The sequence below is a fragment of the Nerophis ophidion genome, linkage group LG17, assembly GCF_033978795.1.
Source record: "Nerophis ophidion isolate RoL-2023_Sa linkage group LG17, RoL_Noph_v1.0, whole genome shotgun sequence".
Taxonomy (NCBI): Eukaryota; Metazoa; Chordata; class Actinopteri; order Syngnathiformes; family Syngnathidae; genus Nerophis; species Nerophis ophidion.
In genome coordinates this window covers 34,287,965-34,313,865 of record NC_084627.1, presented here as the reverse complement: position 1 = coordinate 34,313,865, position 25,901 = coordinate 34,287,965, and the positions used below count along the sequence as shown (strand labels likewise).

At 39.7% G+C, this 25,901-nt stretch overlaps 1 protein-coding gene across 1 annotated transcript in view; it reads right to left on the bottom strand.

Moving 5' to 3' along the window:
- Positions 1-25,901, bottom strand: part of LOC133536343 (excitatory amino acid transporter 1-like) — a 42,084-nt gene that overhangs the window by 7,777 nt on the left and 8,406 nt on the right. The window contains exons 3-7 of the mRNA XM_061876793.1: positions 21,416-21,620; positions 21,268-21,310; positions 4,749-5,035; positions 4,435-4,668; positions 1,810-2,004 (exon numbers count right to left, since the gene is read on the bottom strand). Of these exons, the coding sequence (XP_061732777.1) occupies positions 1,810-2,004; positions 4,435-4,668; positions 4,749-5,035; positions 21,268-21,310; positions 21,416-21,620 (964 nt within the window). The remainder of the gene's footprint in view (positions 1-1,809; positions 2,005-4,434; positions 4,669-4,748; positions 5,036-21,267; positions 21,311-21,415; positions 21,621-25,901) is intronic.

Below are 25,901 nucleotides of genomic sequence, written 5' to 3'. Positions count from 1 at the left end.
ATAATATCATCAAAAGGTTCAGATAATCTGGAGAAATCACTCCATATAAGCGGCATGGCCTGACATCAACATTGAGTGACCATGACCTTAGATCCCTCGGACGGCACTGTATCAAAAACAGACATCAATCTCTAAAGGATATCACCACATGGCCTCAGGAACACTTCATAAAACCACTGTCATTAAATACAGTTCGTCGCTACATCTGTAGTTGCAAGTTAAAGCTCTACTATGCAAAGCGAAATCCATTTATTAACAACATCCAGAAACGCCACCAGCTTCTCTGGGCCTGAGATCATCTAAGATGGACTGATGCAAAGTGGAAAAGTGTTCTGTGGTCTGACGAGTCCACATTTCAAATTGTTTTTTGAAATATTCGACATCGTGTCATCCGGACCAAAGGGAAAGCGAACCATCCAGACTGTTATCGACACAAAATTCAAAAGCCAGCATCTGTGATGGTATGGGGGTGCATTAGTGCCCAAGGCATGGGTAACTTACACATCTGTGAAGGCACCATTAATGCTGAAAGGTACATACAGGTTTTGGAACAACATATGCTGCCATCTAAGCACCGTCTTTTTCATGGACGCCCCTGCTCATTTCAGCAAGACAATGCCAAGCCACATTCAGTACGTGTTACAACAGCATAGCTTCGTAAAAAAAGAGTGCGGGTACTTTCCTGTCCCATCTGCAGTCCAGACCTGTCTCCCATTGAAAATGTGTGGCGCATTTTGAAGCGTAAAATACGACAGCGGAGACCCCGGACTGTTGAACGACTGAAGCTCTACACAAAACAAGAATGGGAAAGAATTCCACTTTCAAAGCTTCAACAATTAGTTTCCTCAGTTCCCCAACGTTTATTGAGTGTTGTTAAAAGAAAAGGTGATGTAAGACAGTGATGAACATGCCCTTTCCCAACTACTTTGGCACATGTTGCAGCCATGAAATTCTAAATTAATTATTATTTTCCCCCAAAAAATTAAGTTTATGAGTTTGAACATCAAATATATTGTCTTTGTAGTGCATTCAACTGAATGTGGGTTGAAAATGATTTGCAAATCATTGTATTCCGTTTATATTTACATCTAACACAATTTCCCAACTCATATGGAAACGGGGGTTTGTACATACAGGTTTTGGAGCAACAGATGTTGCTATCCGAGCAAGGTAATCATGGTCGCCCCTGCTTAGTTCTGCAAGACAATGCCAAGCCACAAGTTACAACAGTGGCTTCATAGTAAAAGAGTGGCCTGCCTGTAGTCCAGACCTGTCTCCCATTGAAAATCTGTGGCGCAATATGAATACAACGGAGACCCCACACTGTTGAACAACTTAAGCTGTACATCAAGCAAGAATGGGAAATAATTCTACCTGAAAAGCTTCAAAAATTGGTCTCCTTAGTTTACTGAGTCTTGTTAAAAGGAAAGGCCATGTCACACAGTGGTAAAAATGCCCCTGTGCCAACTTTTTTGCAATGTGTTGCTGCCAAGTTAATGATTATTGGCAAAAAAAATGAGGTTTCACAGTTCGAACATTAAATATCTTGTCTTTGCAGTGCTACGATGAGGTGGCGACTTGTCCAGGGTATACGCCGCCTTCCGCCCAAATGCAACTGAGATAGGCTCCAGCACCCCCCGCAACCCCAAAAGGGACAAGCGGTGGTAAATGGATGGATGGATGTCCTTTCAGTGCATTCAGTTGAATATAAGTTGAAAAGGATTTGCAAATCATTGTATTCTGTTTTTATTTACAATTTACACAACGTGCCAAATTCACTGGTTTTGGGGTTAGTATATCTATTCTTACCTGATGGTGATTATTTGACCGAAGTTCATCTCCATGTTGTTGACTTGAGCAATAAAAATAGCTGCCAGAGCCTCGTATAGGGCAGTACCGTCCATGTTGATGGTAGCACCCACCGGCAAAATAAAGCGAGTGATTCGCTTGTCAATTTTGTTGTTCTCCTCAAGACATTTGAAGGTGACAGGGAGTGTGGCAGAGCTAAGAAATGACAAATAAAATGTTTTCACCGAGAAACCTCAATTAGGATCTTTTGATATAGGGCTGCGTGGTGGTTATATTAAGATATTACGACTAAAGATGTCCGATAATGAATACTTTGAAATGTAATATCGGAAATTATCGGTATCTGTTTCAAAATTGTCGGTATCGGTTTTAAAAAATGTAAATGTATGACTTTTTTAAATGCCGCTGTGCACACGGACATAGGGAGAAGAACAGAGCGACAATAAACTTTAAAGGCACTGCCTTTGTGTGCCGGGCCAGTCACATAATACCTACGGCTTATCACACACACTAGTGAATGCAAGGCATACTTGGTCAACAGCCATACAGGTCACACTGAGGGTGGCCGTATAAACAAGTTTAACACTATTACAAATATGTGTGAACCCACACCAAACAAGAATGACAAGCACATTTCGGGAGAACATCCGCACCGTAACACAACAGAACAAATACCCAGAACCCCTTGCAGCACTAACTCTTCCGGGACGCTACAAATAAGTGAAGTGAAATATATTTTTATAGCGCTTTTTCTCCAGTGACTCAAAGCACTTTACATAGTGAAACCCAATATCTAAGTTACATTTAAACCAGGGGTGGCACGTGGAGCAGGTGGGTAAAGTGTCTTGCCCAAGGACACAACGGCAGTGACTAGGATGGCGGATGTGGAGATCGAACCTGGAACTCTCAAGTTGCTGACACGGCCACTCTACCAACCGAGCTATGCCGCCCCAATATACACTCCCCGCTACCCCCAGTGCCGCCCACCTCAACCTCCTCATGCTCTCTCAGGGAGAGCTTGTCCCAAATTCCAAGCTGCTGTTTTGAGGCATGTTAAAAAAAAAAAAAATGCACTTTGTGACTTCAATGATAAATATGGCAGTGCCATCTTGGCATTTTTTTCCATAACTTGAGTTGATTTGTCTTGGAAAACCTTGTTACATTGTTTAATGCAGGGGTCACCAAAGTGGTGCCCGCGGGCACCAGGTAGCCCGTAAGGACCAGATAAGTCGCCCGCCGGCCTGTTCTAAAAATAGCTGAAACAACAGCACTTACCAGTGAGCTGCCTCTATTTTTTAAATTGTATTTATTTACTAGCAAGCTGGTCTCTCTTTGCCCGACAATTTTAATTCTAAGAGAGACAAAACTCAAATAGAATTTGAAAATCCAAGAAAATATTTTAAAAACTTGGTCTTCACTTGTTTAAATAAATTCATTTATTTTTGTGCTTTGCTTCTTATAACTGTCAGAAAGACAATTTTAGAGAAAAAATACAACCTTAATAATGATTTTAGGATTTTTAACACATATACCTTTTAAATTCCTTCCTCTTCTTTTCTGACAATTTAAATCAATGTTCAAGTATTTTTTTTTATTGTAAAGAATAATAAATACATTTTAATTCAATTCTTTATTTTAGCTTGTGTTTTTTCGACGAAGAATATTTGTGAAATATTTCTTCAACCTTATTATGATTAAAGTAAAATAAAAATATCCTGGCAAATCTAGAAAATCTGTAGAATCAAATTTAAATCTCCTTTCAAAGTTTTTTGAATTTCTTTTAAAATGTTTGTTCTGGAAAATCTAGAAGAAATAATGATTTGTCTTTGTTAGAAAAATAGCTTGGTCCTATTTGTTACATATTCTAACAAAGTGCAGATTGGATTTTAACCTATTTAAACATGTCATTTAAATTCTAAAATTAATCTTAATCAGGAAAAATGACTAATGATGTTCCATACATTATTTTTTTAATTAAAAAAAGAAAAAAAATCGAGTTAGCTAGTTTTTCTCTTCATTTTTGTTCGGTTGAATTTTGAATTTAAAAGAGTCGAAATTAAAGATAAACTATGTTTCAAAATTTAATTTTCATTTATTTTGTGTTTTCCCCTCTTTTAAACCATTCAGTTAAGAGTTTTCATCATTTATTCTCTACAAAAAACCTTCCGTAGAAGGAAAAAAATGTCTGACGGAATGACAGACAGAAATACTCTTATATATATATATATATATCTGTCTCATATATATTTATTGTGAGAAATCAATAAGATGATCAGTGTTTCCACAAAGATAAATATAATTAATTATGAATAATAACAGAGTTAAAGGTAAATTGAGCAAATTTGCTATTTCTGGCAATTTATTTAAGCGTGTTTCAAACTGGTAGCCCTCCGCATTAATCAGTACCCAAGAAGTAGCTCTTGGTTTCAAAAAGGTTGGTGACCCCTGATTTAATGCATCCAGCAGGGCATCACAACAAAATTAGGCATAATAATGTGTTAATTCCAGGATTGTACATATCGGTATCGGTTGATATCGGAATTAGTAATTAAGAGTTGGACAATATCGGAATATCGGCAAAAAAGCCATTATCGGACATCTCTAATTGCGACACATGAACCTCACCTGGAGGAGGTGCCCAATGCTGTGACCAGAGCTTGTAGAAGACCAGCAATGAAAATGAAAGGGTTCTGCCGAGTGATGACAAAATACAGAGTGGGCAGAATTAGAATGCCGTGGATCATTAAGCCGATGATAACCGTGATGGTATACATCCCCAACTGGCCCCCCATCTGGGTCAGATCATCCATCTCCACTATTTTCCCTGCAATTAGAAACAAAATACCAATGGGGGCATACCTGCGAGAAGGAGAAGATAAAGTCAGGGAGAAGTGTGACTGCAACATGTGCGTTAAAGGGAGAAGGAAGTGGAGTTTTACCACATGATGATGGCAACCAAGCGCATGATGGCTTCATTGAGACTGTCAAAGAAATCCCTCAGAAGCTGGCCTTGTTCTTTCATGTTGCCAATTATCAGCCCGAAACACATGGAGAAGACCACCAGCCCGAGCGCGTTTACGCCGTTCACCTGACCGGGCACTGGAATCACTTCCTCTCGGCTCATCTCCATCACCTCCTGGGTGCCGTTGGTGGTGTTGAAGAGGGTGTCGTTCACTGTCACTGTCACTGTCATATGAACAGTTTGCTTTCCATATTTGGTTTTATACTGGACATAAGGGAGAAGCAAGCATTAAATTACACATGCTGCATCATCATTGGATACAGTTTAAAGGGGAACATTATCACCAGACCTATGTAAGCGTCAATATATACCTTTATGTTGCAGAAAAAAGACCATATGTTTTTTTTAACCCATTTCCGAACTTTAAAAGGCGATTGAAACGCCTTTCAATTGTTCAATCGGAGCGATAACCTTTCACACAACAGGAAGCAAACCGCCATTTTCTCAAACACATTACACACACCAAGTCAAATCAGCTCTGTTATTTCCCGTTTTTTCGACTGTTTTCTGTACCTTGGAGACATTATGCCTTGTCGGTGTGTTGTCGGAGGGTGTAACAACACGAACAGGGACGGATTCAAGTTGACTTACGTGGAGTGTGCTAATCAGACATATCAATGGTCACGGCATGCTAATCGATGCTAACCTGCTATTTACGCTAGCTGTATTTACAAATTGCATCATTATGCCTTGTCACGCCAAATTTCTTCCCCCCTACAAAAACCTCCCCCCGGAAGACATTTGGCGTGACAGCCCCTTTAATGCCTGAAGGACCCCAATGAGGGCGTGATAATACCAAGTTATATGACTCTTAAAGGTTACAGATACAAAATTAGCGAAGCAAAAATAGCTTGAAAGGTTGGCATGCTGGAATGCTAATATTTTTTCCTTACCGTTATTTTTCACCAATGACAATCAGCCAATTATAATGCTTTTAAAATAGGCAGCTGTGAGGGCTGCTTTATGCAAGTTATATGACTCTTAAGGGTTACGACTGCAAAATTAGCGAAGCAAAAATAGCTTGAAAGGTTAGCATGCTGGAATGCTAATATTTTTTCCTTACCGTTATTTTTCACCAATGACAATCAGCCAATTATAACTGCTTTTAAAACAGGCAGCTGTGTGGACTGTTTTAAGGTCCTTCCACCCGCATTGGGGTCCTTCAGGCATTAGAGGGTCTGTCACGCCAAATGTCTTCCGGTGGGAAGGTTTTTGTAGGGGGGAAGAAATTTGGCGTGGCAGCCTCATTTGTAGCTATATTTGCATCCAGGCTTTCCCTCCACCCACATTTAATGCCAAACAAACACATACCAATGAACAGATTCAAGTTGCACCAGTGGTCAAAAGATGCGAAAGTCTCTCGTTTGTTGTGTTCTGTCGTAGTATCGCTACTGACGATAGCGATGCTACGACAGAGATGGCTCAGAGATGTGTGGATATCCTGCGACATTCAAAGCAGATGCATTTCCAACGATAAAGTCAACAAAATCACAAAGGTGAGTTTTGTTGATGTTATTGACTTATGTGCTAATCAAACATATTTGCGCACAGCATGACTGCAAGCTAATCGATGCTAACATGCTATTTAGGCTAGCTGTATGTACATATTACTTCATTATGCCTCATTTGTAGCTATATTCCCTCTACCCACATTTAATGCCAAACAAACACATACCAATCGACAGATTCGTGTTGCACCAGTGGTCAAAAGATGCAATCGTTGGTCAGAAGGTGATCGCCGAATTCGTCCTCGTTGCCGCCGTCTGTCGTGATATGGCTCAATAGCTTCAGTTTCTTCTTCAATTTCATTTTCGCTATCTGCCTGCACACTCCAACCATCCGTTTCAATACATGCGTAATCTGTTGAATCGCTTAAGCCGCTGAAATCTGAGTCTGAATCCGAGCTAATGTCGCTATATCTTTCTGTTCTATCCGCCATGTTTGTTTGTATTGGCATCACGCAGTGACGTCACAGGAAAATTGACGGGTTGATATAGCGATGGTGAAAATCAGGCACTTTGAAGCCGTTTTTCGGGATATCGCGTGACGGGTAAAATTTTGAAAAAAACTTAGAAAAATAAAATAAGCCACTGGTAACGGATTTTTATTGGTTTTAACCCTTCTGAAATTGTGATAATGTTCCCCTTTAAAAATGCCATAATCCATCCATTTTCTACTGCTTATTCCCTTTTGGAGTCGTGGGGGGCGCTGGTGCCTATCTAAGCTACAATCGGCCGGAAGGCGGGGTACACCCTGGACAAATCGCCACCTCATCACAGGGCCAACACAGATAGACAGACAACATTCACATTCACATTCACACGCTAGGGCCAATTTAGTGTTGCCAATCAACCTATTCCCAGGTGCATGTCTTTTGAGGTGGGAGGAAGCCGGAGTACCCGGAGGGAACCCACGCAGTCACGGGGAGAACATGCAAACTCCACACAGAAAGATCCCGAGCCCGGGATTGAACCCAGGACTACTCAGGACCTTCGTATTGTGAGGCAGACGCACTAACCCCTCTCCTACCGTGCTGCCCAAATGCCATTATGTGGATGCAAAATGAAAAAGTCACTCAGCTGAGTTCCACTCGATAAAAATGATATCAAAGTACAGACTAGATGTGATAGGCAACAATTCCATTTTTTTCTACTTTTACAAATTGGGATTAAGTGCCAGATTACCATCAAGGGATGCAATAATTTAACTGTACACTAGTTTTGTCCCGATACCAATATTTTGGTACCGGTACTAAAATTAATTCGATACTTTTCGGTACTTAAGCATTTAAGTCCCATCTTAAAACTCTTTTGTGGAGTCTAGCCTTTAAATAGACCCCCTTTTTAGACCAGTTGATCTGCCGTTTCTTTTATTTTCTGCTCTGCGGGCACAGGTCTGGTGGCCATGGATGAAGTGCTAGCTGTCCAGAATCGGGTCCTGGGGTGGACCGCTCGCCTGTGCATCGACTGAGGACATTTCTGCGCTGCTGACCTGTCTACGCTCGGGATGGTATCCTGTTGGCCCCACTATGGACTGAACTCTCACTATTATGTTATATCAACTATGGACTGAACTCTCACTATTATGTTATATCCACTATGGATTGAACTCTCACTATTATGTTAGATCCACTATGGACTGAACTCTCACTATTATGTTATATCAACTATGGATTGAACTCTCACTATTATGTTATATCCACTATTGACTGAACTCTCACTATTATGTTAGATCCACTATGGACTGGACTCCAACTATTATGTTAGATCCACTATGGACTGAACTCTCACTATTATGTTAAATCCACTATGGACTGGACTCCCACTATTATGTTAGGTCCACTATGGACTGAACTCTCACTATTATGTTAAATCCAGTCTGGACTAGATTTATGCTAGACCAACTCGACGTACATTGCACCGGTGACATCTGCAGTCCTCTCCAACGTTTCTCATTGTAATCCCACTGGGTTGAGTTTTTCCTTGCCCTGATGTGGTATCTGAACCGAGGATGTCATTGTAGGCTTGTGCAGCCCTTTGAGACACTTGTGATTTAGGGCTACATAAATAAACATTGATTAATGATTGATCGATGATTGATTGACACTTTTCAATATTTTTCTAAATAAAAGGGACCACAAAAAATTGCATTATTGACTTTATTTTAACAAAAAATCTACATTCAAAATATGTTTCTTATTGAAAGTTTGACTTTAAATAAAATAGTAAAAATACAAGACAACTTTTCTCTTAGTAACAAGTAAGCAAACAAAGGCTCCTAATTTAGTCTGCTGATATATACAGTAACATATTGTGTCATTTTCCATTTTTTTATTTTGTCAAAATTATTAAAGACAAGTGGTAGAAAATTAATTATCAATCCCCTTGTTAATTTACTGTTAATATCTGCTTACTTTCTCTTTTAACATGTTCTATCTATACTTCTGTTAAAATGTAATAATCACTTATTCTTCTGTTGTTAGATACTTTACATTAGTTTTTGATTATACCACAAATTTGGGTATCAATCCGATACAAGTCGTTACAGGATCATACATTGGTCATATTCAAAGTCCTCATGTTTCCAGGAACATATTTCCTGAGTTATAAACATAATTTACATCTTTAAAAACGAAAGAAGATATGGTGCCAAAAATATCGACATATCATCGACTAGATACGCTCTTCTACTTGGTATCATTACAGTGGATGTTAGGTGTAGATCCACCGGTGATCTACAGTGTGTAGTTTTTGATTGATTGATTGAAACTTGTATTAGTAGATTGCGCAGTACAGTACATATTACTTACAATTGTCCACTAAATGGTAACACCCGAATAAGTTTTTCAACTTGTTTAAGTCGGGTTCACGTAAATCAATTCATGGTAAAGTGAAGCAAGTTTACCTGTTCCTCATCCTGCAGGGATGATACTTGTAAGAAACATACTTTATTTGTCGCCATGGAGGCGAGGATTAGTGATTTAGAAGTAGCTACAACACCGCTGACTGGGCCTGGACTTTAGGCACTAGCTCGCACTACCTCGCCTCGCTAGCCATGTCTTAAAGCAACTCTTCCTCAGGGCGTTTTAGTGTTATAACTTCACCTGTTAGAATAATTGTTTGTAAGTTATCACAAAAACTCAGTGTTACATTGAGGGTCTGGTGAGAAGACAAAAGCTGTCTTTGGAACCAACCAAGAGTAAGGCTCGAAAAACCCCACTGTGTAAGGCAGGGGTCGGGAACCTTTTTGGCTGAGAGAGCCATACAAGCCAAATTTTTTTTTAAGTATTTCCGTGAGAGCCATATCATTTATTTATTTTTTAACACTGAATACAACTATATGCGTGCATTTTTAAGAAAGACCAACATTTTTAGAGTATAATAAGTCTCTTATTCTTTTTAATAACATTGTTATTCTGAGGCTAACCAAAAATAAATAAAATATTTCTTACCATTAATGCAACTTCTTGAACAGGTGCGGTAGACACCGGATGGATGGATGAAAATGCATGAGAATATTTTATATTTTGAACGTTATTTTTGACACTGTGATTGCCAGCGGAATTATTCATTACTTATCGTGTTAAGCAATATCAGCTAAGATTTATTTGAGAGCCAGGTGCAGTCATCAAATGAGCCACATCTGGCTCTAGAGCCATAGGTTCCCTGCCCCTGGTGTAGGAGGAAGCAAGATGAAGGTGTTCCTGTTGTCTTTCATGTATTAGAATCAAACAGAAAGTTAATGTCTTTTCCAAGGACTGTGGAAGCGAGGAGGAGGCAGGACCGGAGTCCCCGGAAAAGCTAAAACACTGCTTCCTGTTCAATTTGTGATCACACAAATAACCACGTATTTTTGCATTTTTAAATGAACTTATATACGATTTTTGTGTTTATCTGGAAAAATAAAAAAACAAACAAAAAGGAAAACAGCACCAAATCTGATTCAATGGCAATATTTTAATGAAAAATCAACCCTTTTTTGTTCCTTTTAAAATCTGCCACATATATTAAAAATCTAAAACGGCCCTAATTCAGTTTTTTGATTTGCGTTTCAGAATTGGAAATAGAATGAACGGAAGGTCACGGACTGAGGTATACACTGCCAAAACTGAAATCTAAGTAAGATTAAATTTCTCAAATAAGGGTGATATTTGCTTCCTGTCTGATAAGATCATTCTTCTCACTAAGCAGTTTTTATGTTGGAGTGTTTTACTTGTTTTAGGGGTTTTGGTCCTAAAGGATCTCAGTAAGATATTACAGCCTATTGCTCAGATTTGATGACCTACATTGAGTAAAACGTGCTTGAAACTAGAATATTAAATGTTGCAAAGGTGTATCATCAACACTCACAAGTATAAAACTACTTTTTTTAGAATAATAATTACTTATTTCAAGCATGAATTAAACATTTTTGACTTTGACACAAATGTGTCTCATGATTAAAACAGATGACAGCCAAATGGACTTTGCTGTTTTATTTCCAATGAAACAATAGAAAATAGGTACTCATATAGTAGTACAGTTGGCACAGTACATTAAACTGAACTAAAAGTTAATATTTAAACATTTAACATTTGACATTTCAAACAATTTTGAACAGAAATAGTTTATGCACATTCAGATGAATTCCTCAAAATTACAATTAAAAACTTTTTGGCCGGGGGCCGGGCTGTATACATGCACACTAATTGACTGAAAGAGCACACACTTGGTGCGATGATGTCATGTTGTCGATGGAAAAATGCATTTTTAGACCAAATGATTTGCCTGAACGGCTAGGAGACCTCGAGAGTAACAAACGGTTGCCTTTTTTCCTTTCCATTAAGAAAAATAAATTAGTTTTTAGTATAAGTTTGCTGGGTTCAAGAAATGTAATGCCGAGCATATATCATTATGCCAAGATAATGGCACTAGCATTTACTTCATTTTAGAATATTTTTCAACAAATTGAGCAAAAAGGTCTCTTTTTTTTCTACCAAGAAAAGTGCCCTTGCTATTAGTGAGAATATACATATTTTAAGGTATTTTGGGGTTCATTGAGGTTAGCTATTTTTACTTGTTTTGGAAAATCTTGACAAGCCAAATTTTATTTTTCTATTGGCAGATAATTTTGCTTAGTCTAAATAAAATACCCCTCCTTTTTGTATTTTTTTTTTCTTGTTTTTGAATACTGACTTTTTGCAGTATAGTAGATAAACAACTATTTGCCTTGTCACCTACAACACAAAAGCTTAGATACCATTGTTTTTTTTTTCAATTAGGTTATCATATACAGAAGAACAATGAATTAGTTTTAATATCAATAATATACATAATGTCTCAAGTTGGCCTCCTGCATTCTTTCATTTTTCATTATGCAGACCTCTGTGAAAAAAGTTTGAAATCCCCTGCTGTAAACAATTGTTTTTCTTGTGTGGACAAACCACGAACAATAACAACAATAACTCAACATTAATTGCTCTAACAGCGCAAATGTCATAAACACTTGGAGTTTAGCCCATTTTCTGGGCTAACCATAGGTAGTGTAGTACAGTACTGCATACAAACTTCCTCGTTGACAATGACAAGATGTGTATGTATGATTACAATTAGAGATGTCCGATGAAATCGGACTGCCGATATTATCGGCTGATAAATGCTTTAAAATATAATATTGGAAATTATCGGTATCAGTTTCAAAAAGTAAAATTTATGACTTTAGGGAGAAGTGCAGAGCGCCAATAAACCTTAAAGGCACTGCCTTTGAGTGCCGTCCCAATCACATAATATCTACCGCTTTTCACACACAACTGACTGCAAGGCATACTTGGTCAATAGCCATACAGGTCCCACTGAGGGTGGCCGTATAAACAACTTTAACACTGTTACAATTATGCGCCACACTGTGAACCCACACCAAACAAGAATGACAAACACATTTCGGGAGAGCATCCACATTATAACACAACACAAACTAGTCAGTGGCCTAGTGGTTAGAGTGTCCGCCCTGAGATCGGTAGGTTGTGAGTTCAAACCCTGGCCGAGTCATACCAAAGACTACGAAAATGGGACCCATTACCTCCCTGCTTGGCACTCAGCATTAAGGGTTGGAATTGGGGGTTAAATCACCATAAACGATTCCTGGGTGCGGCACCGCTGCTGCCCACTGCTCCCCTCACTTTCCAGGAGGAGATCAAGGGGATGGGTCAAATGCAGAGGACAAATTTCACCACACCTAGTGTGTGTGTAACAATCATTGGTACTTTAACTTTAACTTAACTTAAACACAACAGAACAAATAAGCAGAATCCCTTGCAGCAGTAACTCTTCCGGGACGCTACAGTATACTGTAGCGTCTTACTTGCAAACTGTCTTACTTGCAAACTGTCTTAGTTTGCAAGTAGATTTCAGATGAGCTGAACAAAGACACAAAATAAATCCTGCAGAGCAGTTTCAGCTTTGATAAATCACTTTGCGCCCTCTGACGATCGGCATACATTCTGCATATTCATGTGCTATTAAGTTTAAACATGTTTTAATACTGTCTATTTTTGGAGGGATTTTATCTGCAAGCATAGTTTTAAAGTCCAGAACTATGAAGTAAGTGCCAATGTTGTCAACATTAGAGGGGCCCTGATAGAGCTGCGCTGGACATCCATCCATCCATCCATTTTCTACCGCTTATTCCCTTTTGGGGTCGCGGGGGGCGCTGGCGCCTATGTAAGCTACAATCGGGCGGAAGGCGGGGTACACCCTGGACAAGTCGCCGCCTCATCGCAGGGCCAACACAGATAGACAGACAACATTCACACTCACATTCACACACTAGGGCCAATTTAGTGTTGCCAATCAACCTATCCCCAGGTGCATGTCTTTGGAAGTGGGAGGAAGCCGAAGTACCCGTAGGGAACCCACGCATTCACGGGGAGAATATGCAACTCCACACAGAAAGATCCCGAGCCTGGATTTGAACCCAGGACTGCAGGACCTTCGTATTGTGAGGCAGACGCACTAACCCCTCTTCCACCGTGAAGCCCCTGTGCTGGACAATAAGGTTATAATAATGGACTAACTCTTATCTTACTGATAGGATGCAGTGTGTCTCCCATAACAATGTGACCTCGGACTACGTTAAGGTAACGTGTGGAGTTCCCCAGGGTTTGGTCCTTGGCCCTGCACTCTTCAGCATCTACATGCTGCCGCTAGGTGACATTATACGCAAATACGGTGTTAGCTTTCACTGTTATGCTGATGACACCCAACTCTACATGCCCCTAAAGCTGACCAACACGCCGGATTGTAGACAGCTGGAGGCGTGTCTTAATGAAATCAAACAATGGATGTCCGCTAACTTTTTGCAACTTAATGCCAAAAAAACGGAAATGCTGATTATCGGTCCTGCTAGACACCGAACTCTATTTAATAATACAACTCTAACATTTGACAACCAAACAATTAAACAAGGCGACACGGTAAAGAATCTGGGTATTATCTTCGACCCAACTCTCTCCTTTGAGGCACACATTAAAAGCGTTACTAAAACGGCCTTCTTTCATCTCCGTAATATCGCTAAAATTCGCTCCATTCTGTCCACTAAAAACGCTGAGATCATTATCCATGCGTTTGTTACGTCTCGCCTCGACTACTGTAACGTATTATTTTCGGGTCTCCCCATGTCTAGCATTAAAAGATTACAGTTGGTACAAAATGCGGCTGCTAGACTTTTGACAAGAACAAGAAAGTTTGATCACATTACGCCTGTACTGGCTCACCTGCACTGGCTTCCTGTGCACTTAAGATGTGACTTTAAGGTTTTACTACTTACGTATAAAATACTACACGGTCTAGCTCCATCCTATCTTGCCGATTGTATTGTACCATATGTCCCGGCAAGAAATCTGCGTTCAAAGGACTCCGGCTTGTTAGTGATTCCCAAAGCCCAAAAAAAGTCTGCGGGCTATAGAGCGTTTTCCGTTCGGGCTCCAGTACTCTGGAATGCCCTCCCGGTAACAGTTCGAGATGCCACCTCAGTAGAAGCATTTAAGTCTCACCTTAAAACTCATTTGTATACTCTAGCCTTTAAATAGACTCCCTTTTTAGACCAGTTGATCTGCCGTTTCTTTTCTTTTTCTTCTATGTCCCACTCTCCCTTGTGGAGGGGGTCCGGTCCGATCCGGTGGCCATGTACTGCTTGCCTGTGTATCGGCTGGGGACATCTCTGCGCTGCTGATCCGCCTCCGCTTGGGATGGTTTCCTGCTGGCTCTGCTGTGAACGGGACTCTCGCTGCTGTGTTGGATCCGCTTTGGACTGGACTCTCGCGACTGTGTTGGATCCATTGTGGATTGAACTTTCACAGTATCATGTTAGACCCGCTCGACATCCATTGCTTTCCTCCTCTCTAAGGTTCTCATAGTCATTATTGTCACCGACGTCCCACTGGGTGTGAGTTTTCCTTGCCCTTATGTGGGCCTACCGAGGATGTCGTGGTGGTTTGTGCAGCCCTTTGAGACACTAGTGATTTAGGGCTATATAAGTAAACATTGATTGATTGATTGATTGACTATATTAGGCTGACCATATTGTGAAATCCCAAAAAGAGGACACATACTGTATATGCGTGCCAAGGCGGGTGAAAATTTGCCAATGATACTCGAACTTGCTTTATAAATAATATATTTATTTAAATAAAGCATTTTTTGTCTTCTGTCGACAGCAGTGTTGGCGCTAGGAACTTTCCAAATGGGGTCCCATGAACCCCATCAAGTCATATAAATGGGGTCCAACTTTTTTTTAAGCGTTTTGAAAACAAATGATAAACGTATGCATTATCCTATTATATCTCACATTCTATATTGTGTTTTAGAAACTGGTTGTCATAAACGTTCCTTAATTAATAAAAAAATAATAATAGAAAAAGAAAACACATTTGTGTGCATATGTGAATTTATTCAGTTATAAACATTCATTCACTTTCTTCTTTCCTTCATGGATCTAAACTTTACCGCTGCTGGTAGTTTTTTCTATGTTTTTATTTAATAAGTTGTAGGTGTATTTATTTAAAAGTGTAAAAAGTGTTTTGCTTGGGCAGTGGTTCTCAAATGGGGGTACACGTACCCCTGGGGGTACTTAAAGGTATGCCAAGGGGTACGTGAGATTTTTTTTAAATATTCTAAAAATAGCAACAATTCAAAAATCCTTTATAAATATATTTATTGAATAATACTTCAACAAAATATGAATGTAAGTTCATAAACTGTGAAAAAAAAATGCAACAATGCAATATTCAGTGTTGACAGCTAGATTTTTTGTGGACATGTTCCATAAATATTGATGTTAAAGATTTCTTTTTTTCTGAAGAAATGTTTAGGATTAAGTTCATGAATCCAGATGGATCTCTATTACAATCCCCAAAGAGGGCACTTTAAGTTTAGTAAAGCTACAAACATTGTGTGTCATATTTAAGGCTAGAAGTAAAACATTACCAGCAAATTTACAAAAAATGTTTGTCATCACTTCTGAGAATACAGAGCATAGAAGAAAAGGTAATTTCAAACAACAATATTCAAGGACAACTTCAAAACAAATGTGTACATCAGTGGTGGGGGTAAAATTGTGGAATTCTCTTTACAATGAGATAAAAAACTGTAAAAATATATTCCAATTGAAAAAAATATATAAAGATAGAACAATAAGATCATATGGACAGCCATAAGTGTTTACATTTTGTTTTTTATTTATTATTTTACTTATTTTTTGTCTGATTTTGTATTTGCTCTGTATCATTCCGTGAGGTGTATATTACATTATTACTATTATTTTCTTGGTTCGGTTTGTACTTTATGAAGTTTTGCACTTGTTGTGTTTTTCTTGTGTTTTTTTGTTTTTGATTGTTTCATTACATTTGGATATATGTGTCGGCTTAAATGATATTCATGAAGTAAGATAATGTACTATGTCAAAGGGGGCAGGAAATTATAAGATTTTCTTCATCCTGCTCCTTCTCAGGAATTGTGTGAATTTAAATTGTATAATTGTGATATAATTATCTATCGTTCTAAATGCACATCAATGAATGAGATAAATAAAAAATGAAATATATTTATTTATTTATGATTACTTCTATGTGTAGAAATCTTTATTTATAAATTGAATCACTTGTTTATTTTTCAACAAGTTTTAGTTATTTTTATATCTTTTTTTTCCAAATAGTTCAAGAAAGACTACTACAAATTAGCAATATTTTGCACTGGTATACAATTTAATAAATCAGAAACTGATGACATAGTGCTGTATTTTACTTCTTTATCTCTTTTTTACAACCCAAAATGCTTTGCTCTGATTAGGGGGTACTTGAATTAAAAAAATGTTCACAGGAGGTACATCACTGAAAAAAGGTGGAGAACCACTGTGCTGGGGCATACATACATTTTATATTTACATTTAAATCTCTGGAGTCAATATCAACTTCACATCCATCCCACATTTCAAAATGTTTTAGTTTTTTTTATGTTGTTTTTTTCATTTGTTTGTTTCCCGCCCTTTTTTGTCAAACAAAACTATGTTTTTTAAAATGGAATCCATCCTATTTGGGTCCCAAATCAACCTTAAGAAAGTCAGTGACTTCACTATTAAAGTGGGTCACATTGTTATCAGCAGGAAAGATGAGATCACCTACCAAGGTTCCCTTCCAGAGGCCAATCTTTCCTGTGATAAAATGGCAACTGAGGTAATCAAAAATGTGAACCAACTGACAAGATTTCTCTACAGAATCTCCTCTCTGGTCAACAAAAGCACCTTGAAGATTCTAGCGGGGATTCTCATTCAACCCTTTTTCGATTACGCTTGCACCTCCTGGTACCCCAGCACCTCCAAAGCCCTCAAACCTAGACTCCAAACATCCCAGAACAAGCTAGTCCGGTTACTTCTAGACCTCCACCCCAGATCACACCTCACTCCTACCCACTTCTCCAAAGTGGGCTGGCTCAGGGTGGAGGACAGAGTAAAACAACTTGCACTGAGCTTAGTCAATAAAATCCGCTACACCTCCCTGATACCGAAGTACATGTCAAACTACTTCCATTACGTAAATGACCGCCATAACCACAACACCAGGGGAAGCTCCACAAACCACGTTAAACCCAGATTCCGATCTAACGAAGGTCTTAACTCATTCTCTTTCTATGCCACATCAATGTGGAATGCACTCCCAACAGGTGTAAATGTAAGTGCATCTCTATCCTCCTACAAAACCGCTCTAAAACAACACCTCCAGGCAACTTCAACCCTTTACTAATACCCTCCCCCCTCCACATCCCACCTCCCCGGATTGTAAATAATCAAATGTAAATAATCAAATGTATTTCTAATGCAGTGGTTCTTAACCAGGGTTCGATCGAACCCTAGGGGTTCGGTGAGTCGGCCTCAGGGGTTCGGTGGAGCCTCCACTAAAGCCACACCCGACTCGTCGTGTACATAAAAACTTCTCCCTATCGGCCTATTAGGGGTACGGCAACAGAAGAACCCAAACTGATTTGCAGCTGTGTAATTTGTTCCGAGTTCATAAACTGTGTTGGTTTTGTTCTTTGAACAAGGTGATGTTCATGCACGGTTGTGCACCAGTAAAAGATCATATAACTTTGTCTTGAATTTGAAAAAATTTGAATTTTTCACTAAAGAAGGGTTCGGTCGATGCGCATATGAAACTGGTGGGGTTCCGTACCTCCAACAAGGTTAAAAACCACTGTTCTAATGTAAATACTTGTTCTTATGCTTTCTGAGCTCACTATGTTCTCTGCTCGCTGTACATATCCTACCAAGTCAGACCTACACTGTTTCAATGTCCATTTCCCAGATGATATAATTGTTGATGACTGAAATATGCTGATACAGCAACCTAACCTAACCAACCCCACACCTTCCTCCTCATCCCAACCCCCGGATTGTAAATAATTCAATGTATATACTCTGATGATGAACTTGTATGATGACTGTATTGTGCTGATACTACGTTTGTATATATTTGCACCATGAATTGATTAACGTGGACCCCGACTTAAACAAGTTGAAAAACTTATTCGGGTGTTACCATTTAGTGGTCAATTGTACGGAATATGTACTGTACTGTGCAATCTACTAATAAAAGTTTCAATCAATCCACTCCCCCGCTCTCTCTGTCTCTGTGTCTCTACCCCTCACTCACGAATGCTGATGCGTGCGCTCACCTACACAATTTGTTTTGTTTTCAACCCCTTCTTAATCTTGGACGTACATTGAAAATACACGCAACCCTAACTCTAAATGCTGGACATTTGAGGCATTTAAGAAACTCCGCCCGGACAGCCCCGCAAAAGAGGAACTATCCGAGGAAAAGAGGACCTATGGTCAGTCTAGACCGCTCCCGTCCAAAGGCATTCAGTTTTGGTCAAAACTGAGCTGATAATAATTTTGGAGTTCCTAGGTGATATGCTTTACATTAGTGTATGCGATATTGTAATTTGTTCCGTAAGTAAGCTGATACGCGCATGGCAGGACCTAGCAACTACCACATAACCACGTAGATACAACAGAAAAACCTAGTGTCTCAAGGGACCAATCGGAGCTTCTTTGTCAGTCGCCTTATTGTCTTTAATAAGACATTTGCACGAATGGGGGCCGACGGTCAACCTGATTATGTGATATTATGGCACGAGGGGATATTTGGAAGATTGGCCCAGGACGTTGCAAGCACCTTCATTAAATGTATTGTTCTTGATTCTTCCCCTTGCATACTCTTTTGGGCAGATAACTGTGGAGGTCAAAATAAAAACTGGACGCTGTGCAAACGCAGAATGGGGCCCACCCGATATTGTGATAAAATATCTGGAGAAAGGGCACACGTTCATGAGAGCAGATTCAATCCATGGCTCAATCGGCAAGAAAATGAAAGCTCAAGAAAACATCTATACGTTTGATGACTTTGTAGATCTTTGTAAAATAAAAGCTCAAGAAAACATCTATACGTTTGATGACTTTGTAGATCTTTGTGAGACAGCATCAAGATAGATTGGTTTTCCTTTGTTTTCTCAAAATCAGCTAGAAGTGAGTTACTATACTAGTTACTACACCTTGCCCTTATGTGGGCCTACCGAGGATGTCGTAGTGGTTTGTGTTGTGGTTTGTGCAGCCCTTTGAGACACTAGTGATTTAGGGCTATATAAGTAAACATTGATTGATTGATTGATACTAGGTTTTGCCTTTGGACAGGAGACCGGGGGTCGGCAACCCGCGGCTCTATCTTTAGCGCCGCCCTAGTGGCTCTGTGGAGCTTTTTCAAAAATGTATGAAAAATGAAAAAAGATGAGGGGAAAAAACATATAAAATATATATTTTTTGTTTTACTATGGTCTCTGCAGGAGGACAAACATGACCCAAACCTCCCTAATTGTTATAAATCACACTGTTTATATTAAACATGCTTCACTGATTCGAGTATTTGGCGAGTGCCGTTTTGTCCTACTAATTTTGGCGGTTCTTGAACTCAGCGTAGTTTGTTTACATGTACAACTTTCTCCGACTTTCTAAGACAGGGGTAGGGAACCTATGGCTCTAGAGCCAGATGCGGCTCTTTTGATGATTGCATCTGGCTCTCAGATAAATCTTAGCTGACATTGCTTAACATGATAAGTAATGAATAATTCCGCTGATAATCACAGTGTTAAAAATAACGTTCAAAAGATAAGACATCCTCATGCATTTTAATCCAACCATCTATTTTCTATCGCACCCGTTCAAGAAGTCGCATTAATGGTAAGAAGTATTTTATTTATTGTTGGTTAGCTTTAGAATAAGTGAATTATATTGTGAAGTGAATTATATACAGTATATATAGCACTTTTTCTCTAGTGACTCAAAGCGCTTCACATTGTGAAACCCAATATCTAAGTTACATTTAAACCAGTTTGGGTGGAACTGGGAGCAGGTGGGTAAAGTGTCTTGCCCAAGGACACAACGGCAGTGACTAGGATGGCGGAATCGGGGATTGAACCTGGAACCATCAAGTTGCTGGCACGGCCACTCTATCATCCAAGATGTACTACCCCAATAACAACGTTATTAAAAAGAATAAAATACTTATTATTCTCTAAAAATGTTAGTCTTACTTACAAATGCACGCAGTTAATTTTATTCAGTGTTAAAAAATATTATACGGCTCTCACGGAAATACATTTTAAAATATTTGGCTTTCATGGCTCTCTCGGCCAAAAAGGTTCCAGACCCCTGTTTTAAGACATGTTTTATGCCACTTCTTTTTCTGTCTCATTTTGTCCACCAAACTTTTAAATTTGTGCATATATGCACAAAGGTGTGTTTTGTTGATGTTATTGACTTGTGTGGAGTGCTAATAAGGCATATTTGGTTACTGCATGACTGCAAGCTAATTGATGCTAACATGCTATTTAGGCTAGCTATATGTACATATTACATCATTGTGCCTCATTTGTAGGTATATTTGAGCACATTTGGTTTCCTTTAAGTCCTCTTAATTCAATTTATATCCAATGACTCACTATCTGAAAGTGATATGGCTTTTATTGTTTTGCGGCTCCAGACATATTTGTTTTTGTATTTTTGGTCCAATATGGCTCTTTCAACATTTTAGGTTGCCGACCCCTGGTCTAGACTATATTTATACAGCACTTTTCTAGACACCCAAAGTGCATCAGAGAGAACACAAAATCCAGGATTCATTCACTCCATCTTCACACTTTATGGTGGTAAGCTACATTTGTAGCCACAACTGCCCTGTGGTAGACCGGCAGAGGTATGGCTACCAAATTACGTCCACGGCCCCTCCAACCTCCACCAAACATTATTTCACATTCATATACCAGTGTGAGTTGCACCCTTCCATCTGAGTCACACCGTCCCAATTTATAGAAAATAGAATGGACACACTTGACATTAATTATGTGGCTCACCTGTTGTGTGCAAGCTTGGACCAGGTTTGGAGGAAACATATTTCTGAAACGAGAATTCATTCAGCGATGCAATTACTAGTCATGATACAAGTAATAGTGTATTCCCCATACACCCACTATGTTACTTTCACACACAATTGTCAGGTACCTGATCAGATCTAAAAACGCATCTGCAGGACTGACTTGCTCAATTTTCTGCTGTTTTCCAAATTCATCTTTAGACCCCTTTCCTGGGTGGATGATGAGGACAACAAGAATGCCAATGAAGACTGCGATGAAAGTAGTGGTCATGTAGTAAATCACAGCTCTCATGCCCATCTTCCCTGAGGCTTTGCTGTCCAAAGCGGCCATTCCTAATGGACAGAGGAAGAAAAAAACAGTTGTCTTTATCTGTAAAAATATGGACATATGAAAACTTCAAACACAATAAGACAATTTTTGAAGCTTTTCAGGGGGAATTCTTTCCCATTCTTGCTTGATGTATAAGTTGTTCAAAAGTCCAGGGTCTCCGTTGGGATATTTTAGGCTTCATATTGCACCACACATTTTCAATCGGAGACAGGTCTGGACTACAGGCAGGCCAGTCTAGTACCCGCACTCTTTTAATATGAAGCCACGCTGTTGTAACATATGGCTTGGCATTGTCTTGCTGAAATAAGCAGGGGCATCCATGATACCCTTGCTTGGATGGCAATATATGTTGCTCCAAAACCTGTATGTACCTTTCAGCATTAATGGTGCCTTCACAGATGTGTAAGTTACCAATGCCTTGGGGACTAATACACCCCCATACAATCACAGATACTGGATTTTAAACTTTGCGCCTAGAACAATCCGGATAGTTCCTTTCCTCTTTGTTCCAGAGGACGTCCACGGCTTCCAAAATCCGGATAGTTCCTTTCCTCTTTGTTCCCGAGGACGTCCACGGTTTCCCCCAAAAATTTGAATGTGGACTCGCCAGACCGCAGAACCTTTTTCCACTTTGCATCAGTCCATCTTAGGTGAGCTCGTGCCCACTGAAGCCGGCGACGTTTCTGGGTGTTGTTGATAAATGGTTTTCGCTTTGCATAGTAGAGTTTTAACTGGCACTTACAGATGTAGTGACCAACTGTTGTTGGTGGTGATATCCTTTACACACTGATGTCGCTTTTTGATGCAGTACCGCCTGAGGGATCGAAGGGCCGTAATATCATCGCTTCCGTGCAGTTATTTCTCCAGATTTTCTGAACCCTTTGATGATATTACGGACCGTAGATGGTGAAATCCCTAAATTCCTTGCAACAGCTCTTTGAGAAATGGTGTTCTTAAACTGTTCGACAATTTGCTCATGCATTTGTTCACAAAGTGGTGACCCTCGCCACATCCTTGTTTTGTGAATGACTGAGCATTTCATGGAAGCTGCTTTTATACCCAATCATGGCACCCACCTGTTCCCAATTAGCCTGTTCACCCGTGGGATTTTCTAAATAAGTATTTGATGAGCATTCCTCAACTTTCTCAGTCTTTTTTGTCACTTGTGCCAGCTTTTTTGAAACATGTTGCAGGCATTAAATTCCAAATGAGCTAATATTTGCAAAAAATAACAACGTTTTCCAGTTCGAACGTTTAATATATTGTCTTTGCAGTATACTCAATTTAATATAAGTTGAAAAGGATTTGCAAATCATTGTACTCTGTTTTTATTCACGATTTTACACAACGTACCAACTTCACTGGTTTTGGGGTTTGTAAGAATCTGTCAAAACATTTATTTGTCTCCAAAAGAGGACGGTGCCTAAAGTCCAATAACTTCATAATTTCAAAGGTTCTCGACAACAGTGTTTACGTTTTCTCTGTGCCAAATACAGACAAAAACTTGCATGTCATGTACTTGTATGTCAACATCTTTTGTACCCTGACTTACTACATACTTTCTCCTGCAGCACTCTCTAATGTACAATCACAATACAAAACCCTATATTTGGCTTCTATAGTACAGTACCTTCTAATGACTAGGATTTTTTTTATCAAACTTTATAAGTCCATTTATTCAGTTCAGTGAGTTTATCCCAGCTAAATTGAGGACAAAAGGTGGGGTACACCCTGGACTGATCACTGGAAAGGAACATCATACATTGAGGTGGCGTGGCTTGGTTGCTACAGCAGCCCTGTCAGCAATTAAGGGTTCCTGGTTCAATCCCCACTTCTTCTTAAACGGGACTCAAAGCAACAAGCTTGGTCAGTAGTCCTTGGGGTGTTTTGTGGGGTTAGAACATCTTGGCTGGAGGGGGTGAAAAAGATTGACTCAATGGTTATTGGTCCATCGGGCCGGTTTAAATGAGCCTGCGGGTGATATTGACACATGAGGTGGTTAGACTTGTCAGGGCACTTGTTTGAAAGCCTCTGGTCAGAGATAGTTTCCAGGAAAAAGTTTCAAAGTTTGTGTTAACGGCAAACATGGAAAAAGATAATAGACCTAAAATGCCCTCAGTACTGAAAGAAAACTACAACAGTTTTAAAAATATAGAGAAGTTAATGAATTAACTCATATTATGTCTTGCATATAGTGAATGTTCATATTCATCTTAATGAAAGCAAACCACCAAGTTTAAGTATAAAGTGGTATTTCAGTTTGAGCACATAATATATATATATATATATATATATATATATATATATATATATATATATATATATATATATGTGGAGAGACGTAGCCGACGGGCCGACAGCGGGCTGAGAGCAGCAGCGGCCCGGACCAACATGGAGGCCAGGAGGCGGGGCATGCGGCGGCGAGGAGAGACGTGACGCACGCGGAGCGACACGAAAGCGGCAATCTGAACCAGGTGCGTACACCACACACCTGTTCACAACCTCTCCATCTGCTGCTAGAACATAAAAATGGCGAGGGAGGAACGGCCGAGGAGGAAGCACGGAGGAGGAAACCACGGCAAGCAGACCACGAGCGCGACAAGCGAGACCAAGAGCGAGATGACGCAGCGGACGCAAGCACCGGACGCCGAAAGGCGTGCAACGGCGACAAGCAGGCAGTACGCGCGCACTGAAAAATGACGCGACCAAAGGGCCAGAAGAGAGCAGATTTATTGAAAGAATACATCAAAGTCAACCCTGTTACGATGCATCGTGTGTCAAGTGTCCCCGTAACCCACACCAGGACGGCAGGAAGTCTGTCACAATATACGTATACTGTATATATATATATATATATATATATATATATATATATATATATGTATATATATATATATATATATATATATATATAAAAGTTACATTTTAATCAGTTTGGGTGGCACGGGGAGAAGATGGGTAAAGGGTTTGGCTCAAGGACACAACGGCAGTGACTAGGATGGCGAAAGCGGGGATCGAACCTGGAACCCTCACGTTCCTGGCACGGCCACTCTACCAACCGAGCTATACCGCCCCACAAGATAGGGGCCCCTTAATTTGACATTCGCAGGTGGATTGGATCACATCTCATAGGAAAGAGGCCCTAATTGGGACTTCGTAATGCAAAGGTGATAGTCCTATCCTTGAGAAGAGACTACCTGTCTAGCTCAACGCCAGCATTTCAGTTATGACTTAAAACAGTTGTTTTTCAGACATTTACACACAAACATCTCTTTTAATGGTCAGGATGTGCGTTCCTGACTTATCTTAGGAATATAAAACTGATGATTTAGTTTCCTCAAATTAGGGGTGCCCCAATTTCTTGACCTGACCTCCTCCAGGAACTGCAGTCCTGTATAATGACGCTTGCTTGCAAAAGCAACTCTTGGTTCAGTAAAGCGTCTCCGACGTCTCTTTTGATCCAGCTGCACTGCCGTGTCACCCTTTTGTCAGGATGAGGATGACAAGACCAAAAATACACATCAATAGCTGCACTTGTCTGGAAATATCCTGCCCCTCTTCCATCCTCTGCACATGATAAGAGGATCTTTAATACTGCAGGAGGTCCAAAACTTTGTCAAACGTGACACATCTCTCCTGTTATTGTATTAAAAAAATTTCTTAAATGCAATTAAATTCATTACACTTTCCTATAATTCCAAATCTACTTCAACATCCTGCGGGGTTGAGCCAGTTCACTATTTTGCACAAACAGGCTTTGAAGTAGGCTGCATATGATAATGATAATGATGATGGATGGATTACATTTATTCAGCATTTTTTTTCTAGTGATTCAAAGCGCATTACACTGGAACCCAATTTACATTCACACCACATAAGCTACATTTGTAAGCGCAGGGTAGATTGACAGAAATGTGGCTGCCAATTTGTTCCTACAACCTCTCCAACCACTTCCAAACATTCACATTTATACACCAGTGTGGGTGGCATTGGTAGGAAAGTGGGTGAAGTGTCTTGCCCAAAGACACAATGATTGACTAAAATAGTGGAGACTGGATTTGTGTCAGGAACCCTTAGGTTACAGGGATTTCTGGAGCCAAGAACACTCCGTCCGTGCAATAATGCCTGCCAGTTGGCCTTCCAGAAGTTCTACGTTCAGACAGGTTTTTCCGGCTGCACAAGTGAGAGGTCTTTGATGGTGTGACCGGGGAACCTGTCTATCACCAGTCTTTCTGGTATTGCTCTGACTATGACTAATGGTAATGGGTTATGCTTGTTGTGGA